General features: G+C 44.8%; 1 protein-coding gene across 3 annotated transcripts in view; it reads left to right on the top strand.

Annotated features, from left to right (window-relative positions):
* LOC121535410 (rho guanine nucleotide exchange factor 18-like) overlaps positions 1–6,000 on the top strand; it is a 39,517-nt gene that overhangs the window by 15,782 nt on the left and 17,735 nt on the right. For all 3 annotated transcript variants that reach the window (XM_045205954.1, XM_045205952.1, XM_045205953.1), the window contains 2 exons: positions 4,577–4,831; positions 5,165–5,244. In XM_045205954.1, coding sequence (XP_045061889.1) covers positions 4,577–4,831; positions 5,165–5,244 — 335 coding nt within the window. The remainder of the gene's footprint in view (positions 1–4,576; positions 4,832–5,164; positions 5,245–6,000) is intronic.

Below are 6,000 nucleotides of genomic sequence, written 5' to 3'. Positions count from 1 at the left end.
CCCCACCCCCCACCCCCACCCAGCCAACATGTCTCCATCCAACCTCCCATCCCATTTCTGACCTAAGTTGTAAATATAGGAAAAAGGAGTTGCCTGGTAATGTGTATGTTTCTTTCAAATCTTGGGATGTTCTCAAACCATTACTGTTCGTGATATCGGCAAGCGTACAGATTCCACATTTGGACCATTGGGGGTATGCAAAAGGCCTCCCTCAAGATCGCAAGGCATTATTGTGAAATATAGAGTATGGGCATGCCATTTTGATTCCCAGTTACACAGTTTAGAAATTATGCGGCCAAAAAAATGTTTGTGTGAGCAATAATAGTACCAAAGCGTAGTTGACATTGTTTAAGGGATATATCAGTGAAGACCACGTCTTCCAGGGTAATAGGAGACACCATATTTCTCTCTCTACTCAGCCAGGGGGCAGAAGAATCATGTCTAAACAAATTTAGGATGGGGCGAAATGCTAGTGCTTGGAAATACAATTTAAAGTTTGGTATGGATAGTCCTCCTACGTCTTTCCCTCTATGTACAGTTGGGAGAATAAGTATTTGATACACTGCCGATTTTGCAGGTTTTCCTACTTACAAAGCATGTAGAGGTCTGTAATTTTTATCATAGGTACACTTCAACTGTGAGAGACGGAATCTAAAACAAAAATCCAGAAAATCACATTGTATGATTTTTAAGTAATTAATTTGCATTTTATTGCATTACATAAGTATTTGATACATCAGAAAAGTAGAACTTAATATTTGGTACAGAAACCTTTGTTTGCAATTACAGAGACCATACGTTTCCTGTAGGTCTTGACCAGGTTTGCACACACTGCAGCAGGGATTTTGGCCCACTCCTCCATACAGACATTCTCCAGATCCTTCAGGTTTCGGGGCTGTCACTGGGCAATACGGACTTTCAGCTCCCTCCAAAGATGTTCTATTGGGTTCAGGTCTGGAGACTGGCTAGGCCACTCCAGGACCTTGAGATGCTTCTTACGGAGCCACTCCTTAGTTGCCCTGGCTGTGTGTTTCGGTCGTTATCATGCTGGAAGACCCAGCCACGACCCATCTTCAATGCTCTTACTGAGGGAAGGAGGTTGTTGGCCAAGATCTCGCGATACATGGCCCCATCCATCCTCCCCTCAATACGGTGCAGTCGTCCTGTCCCCTTTGCAGAAAAGCATCCCCAAAGAATGATGTTTCCACCACCATGCTTCACGGTTGGGATGGTGTTCTTGGGGTTGTACTCATCCTTCATCTTCCTCCAAACACGGTGAGTGGAGTTTAGACCAAAAAGCTCTATTTTTGTCTCATCAGACCACATGACCTTCTCCCATTCCTCCTCTGGATCATCCAGGTGGTCATTGGCAAACTTCAGACGGGCCTGAACATGCGCTGGCTTGAGCAGGGGGACCTTGTGTGCGCTGCAGGATTTTAATCCATGATGGCGTAGTGTGTTACTAATGGTTTTCTTTGAGACTGTGGTCCCAGCTCTCTTCAGGTCATTGACCAGGTCCTGCCGTGTAGTTCTGGGCTGATCCCTCACCTTCCTCATGATCATTGATGCCCCACAAGGTGAGATCTTGCATGGAGCCCCAGACCGAGGGTGATTGACCGTCATCTTGAACTTCTTCCATTTTCTAATAATTGCGCCAACAGTTGTTGCCTTCTCACCAAGCTGCTTGCCTATTGTCCTGTAGCCCATCACAGCCTTGTGCAGGTCTACAATTGTATCCCTGATGTCCTTACACAGCTCTCTGGTCTTGGGCATTGTTGAGAGGTTGGAGTCTGTTTGTTTGATTGAGTGTGTGGACAGGTGTCTTTTATACAGGTAACGAGTTCAAACAGGTGCAGTTAATACAGGTAATGAGTGGAGAACAGGAGGGCTTCTTAAAGAAAAACTAACAGGTCTGTGAGAGCCGGAATTCTTACTGGTTGGTAGGTGATCAAATACTTATGTCATGCAATAAAATGCAAATTAATTACTTAAAAATCATACAATGTGATTTTCTGGATTTTTGTTTTAGATTCCGTCTCTCACAGTTGAAGTGTACCTATGATAGAAATTACAGACCTCTACATGCTTTGTAAGTAGGAAAACCTGCAAAATCGGCAGTGTATCAAATACTTGTTCTCCCCACTGTAAGTTTGTTAATTTGATCTGGGATCGTTTACCTTGCCACATACATTTTGAAATCGCATTATGAATTATATCCCCATAGCCAGAAGGGAGAGCCATGGGAAGCATTTAACTACAGAAATTCAGCCGTTGCAATATATGAATTTTGACAGTAGGTATTCTGCCGGTTAAGCACCTGAGATATCTGATGAGGTCGGATTGATTTGAGCATTCTGTTCAAGTTTCTGGCACTGATTTTATCTAAGGAAGGAAGTATATCTACTCCCAAGTTTTTAAAATGGGAAACGATTGGGATTCCGTAAGTAGAGATGGAGTCCTCCATCGGGTTCTTGAGCGGCACTAGGGCTGATTTGGTTAGATTAATTTATAACTTGAGATGAAGCTGAATTTAACTATGATCTTCAATGTGTTTGGGAGCGATTGAGATAGTAAAATATTGTCTGTGTAATGAGATGAAGTGATCACTAGATTTGAGGGAAATTGGTGTTATTTTCTTTGATTGGTGAATTGCTTGGGTCAGGGGTTCCATGGATAATAAAAATAGCAATGGTGAAATTGGATCACCTTGTCTGCTGCTTCTAGTGATTCTGAATGGAGCAGTGCAGATATTGCCTGTTATAACTGTGGCTGAGGGATTGACATATAGCATTTCAATCATATTAATGAAATTGGAACCAATTCCCATATGTTCCAAGACAGACCAGAGATATGTCCATTCTATATCAAAAGCTTTTTTTGCATCGAGAGATCATACAGTCCAAGGAGCTGTTTCTGATAAAGCATCTAAGAGATGTAATAGTCGACGGAGGTTTTTTAACAAACCCGCTTTGGTTCCATGTGGAGTCTCGAGATGGGATGACAACAATTTGGAAAACAGTTTAATAAAGATAGTGAGAACACTAAGTAGCATCCTTACCTTTTTTTAATAAAAGCGAAATGAGTGCTGTATTCACATCTCTCCCAAATGAACCTTTTGTGAACGGCTGTGTTAATAATTTCAAGCAATAGTTGACCTAATTTAATCCAACATTTTTAATAGACCTCAGGAGGAATACTGACCCATCCAGGTGATTTGCATTTATTAATGCTATCCAATGCCCTTTTGAGTTCATTGAGAGAGATTTGGGCTCCCAGCGAGGTGGCTTGTTCTTTTTTTTTTTTTTTCTCCCCAATTTCGTGGTATCCAATTGGTAGTTACAGTCTTGTCCCATCGCTGCAATTCCCGTACGGACACAGGAGAGGCGAAGGTCAAGAGTCGTGTGTCCTCCGAAACACAACCCAACCGAGCCGCACTGCTTCTTGACACAGTGCCCGCTTATCCCGCAAGCCAGCCGCACCAATGTGCTGGAGGAAACACCGTACACCTGGCGACCGAGTCAGCGTGCACTGCGCCCGGCCTGCCACAGGAGTCGCTAGTGCGCGATGGGACAAGAACATCCCTGCCAGCCAAACCCTCCCCTACCCTGGATGTCGCTGGGCCAATTGTGCGCCGCCCCAATTGTGCGCCGCCCCATGGGTGTCCCGGTCGCGGCCGGCTGCGACAGAGCCGGGACTCGAACCAGGATCTCTAGTGGCACAGCAAGCACTGTGATGCAGTGCCTTGCGCCACTCGGGAGGCCGAGGTGGCTTCTTCTGTTGAGAGAAGAGGAGTTCTTAATTATTTTAGAAAGGTCTGGCTTGGTGTGGATTTACAATCAGAGGTGTACAGTTCTTTATAGAAGCTGGAGAAACTTTGATTAATTTTGGTTTTGATAGTAATTCCTCTGTTTCAGATTCAACAGTTGCTATATCAGCTAATTGATCATTACTCCTTAGGCCAGTAAACGACTAGGATGATTACCATGAAGGTAATGGTTGAGTTTAACTCAATGGATGGAAAATTCTGTTCTGTTTTCTCAATAAATTAAGTTCTATCTTGACTTTGGAAAGATTTATAGCTACCTGGTCTGAAAAAAGTATTTGTTGAGAATGCGCTAACGCAGTTAACATTTTCAATTCTGATATCTTCTTTAATTGTGATTTATTCAACCCAGATGCAAATACAGTTGCATTATTTTTTTTGAACATTTGGTGGCGTCCCATAGAATCCGGGATTCATCGACTGAATTTTTATTGATCATTATGAATTCATTTAGTTCAATTTCAAATTGATCACAGAATGTAGGACTTTGTAGTAATGCCATCTTGTGGCTCTTTTAGTCGTTTCTCAGATTTGAAGTTGGCAGTAGTCAGCGTGGTGGTCAGACAAGCTCATATGTCAAATTTCAATTTTCTTGATTAAAGAAAATAGAGGTACAGATAATAGAATGTTTTATGCTTGTTTGAGTAGAAAGTGAACTTACTGTAATAGTTTTCCATTAAAGAAGTTCCACAATTTATTTCCATTGTGGTCCTCTGACTTCTCTCTCTGTGTGTCCTCCTCTCCTCCCACCAGCCGACAGTGAGGAGCACAGCGCCCTGGCCCAGGCCCTGGTTCTGATCAGAGAGACCATCTCTGCTGTGGACTCCCAGGTCCATGACTATGAGAGGGCCTCCAGGCTGAGAGACATAGGCAGCAGGTTAGAGCCTCGTTCCCAGGGCCGGTGGAAGGACGGCAGGGTGTTCACGAGAGACGATCTGGCTGAGGGCTCCAGAACCCTGCTCCATGAAGGGACCGTCAGCTGTCGGGCGGCCAACGGACGGCTCAAAGGTGGTGACCTCTCTAATCAGTCCCTCTGGGATCTGGAAATGTTTTCTCTGTGTGATATTTGCAGTGGAAAAGCTAGGTTTTACTGCAGCTTTTCTGAAAAATTGTTCTGAACAATTGTTCTAGTAATCAGTGATTCTCATTCTGGACACCCAAGACCTCATGTGACCTACCAGGCCCTGTTATAGCCTATATCTAGAACTCATAATTCCTTCTGGTCAGGTCACACAGTAATGGGAAAACTCCTGATCAGTCATATGTATCTATTAGTAATGCTGTGAGGACGATGTATTTGTTGTTTGAGTGTTTGTCTGTTTCTATCTCCCATGACTTCAGACATCCATGCTGTCCTGTTGTCAGATGTCCTGCTGCTCTTACAAAAGGAAAAGGACCAGAAACTCATATTTGTTAATGTGGTGAGGGAATTTTCTCAATATAAAATACTCTACTCATTTTAATCCCAACATGTGCTAGTTTTAAAGTATGTCCTCCTTCAAGGAGAGAAGGCCATAGTTTGCCCGTCTCTGGTACATAAAATGTTGATAACCTCTGATCCTCTGTCTCCTCATCCATCTCCTCCTCCTCCTTTCCTTCTCCTCTCCCTCTCCTTCTCCTCCTCCTCTCCTTCTCCTCCTCCTCTCCTCCTCTCTCTCCTCCTCCTCTCCCTCTCCTCCTCGTTTCTCCTCCTCCTCTCCTTCTCCTTCTCCTCCTCTCCTTCTCCTCCTCTCCTTCTCCTCCTCCTCTCCTTCTCCTCCTCCTCTTCTTCTCCTCCTCTCCTCATCCTCTCCTCTCTTTCTCCTCCTCTCCTCCTCATCCTCCTCTCCTTTCCTCCTCTCCTTCTCCTCCTCTCCTTGTCCTCTCCTCTCTTTCTCCTCCTCTCCTTCTCCCCCTCCTCTCCTTCTCCTCCTCCTCCTCTCCTCCTCTCCTTCTCCTCCTCTTTCTCCTCCTCCTTCTCCTTCTCCTCTTCCTCTCCTCGTCCTCTCCTCTCCTTCTCCTCCTCTCCTCATCCTCTCCTCTCTTTCTCCTCCTCCTCTCCTCCTCATCCTCCTCTCCTTTCCTCCTCTCCTTCTCCTCCTCTCCTTGTCCTCTCCTCTCTTTCTCCTCCTCTCCTTCTCCCCCTCCTCTCCTTCTCCTCCTCCTCCTCTCCTCCTCTCCTTCTCCTCCTCGTTTCT

Source organism: Coregonus clupeaformis, chromosome 21 (genome assembly GCF_020615455.1).
Source record: "Coregonus clupeaformis isolate EN_2021a chromosome 21, ASM2061545v1, whole genome shotgun sequence".
Lineage (NCBI taxonomy): Eukaryota > Metazoa > Chordata > Actinopteri > Salmoniformes > Salmonidae > Coregonus > Coregonus clupeaformis.
Note: the sequence above shows the minus strand (reverse complement) of the source record. Positions and strands in the feature narration are given on the sequence as shown.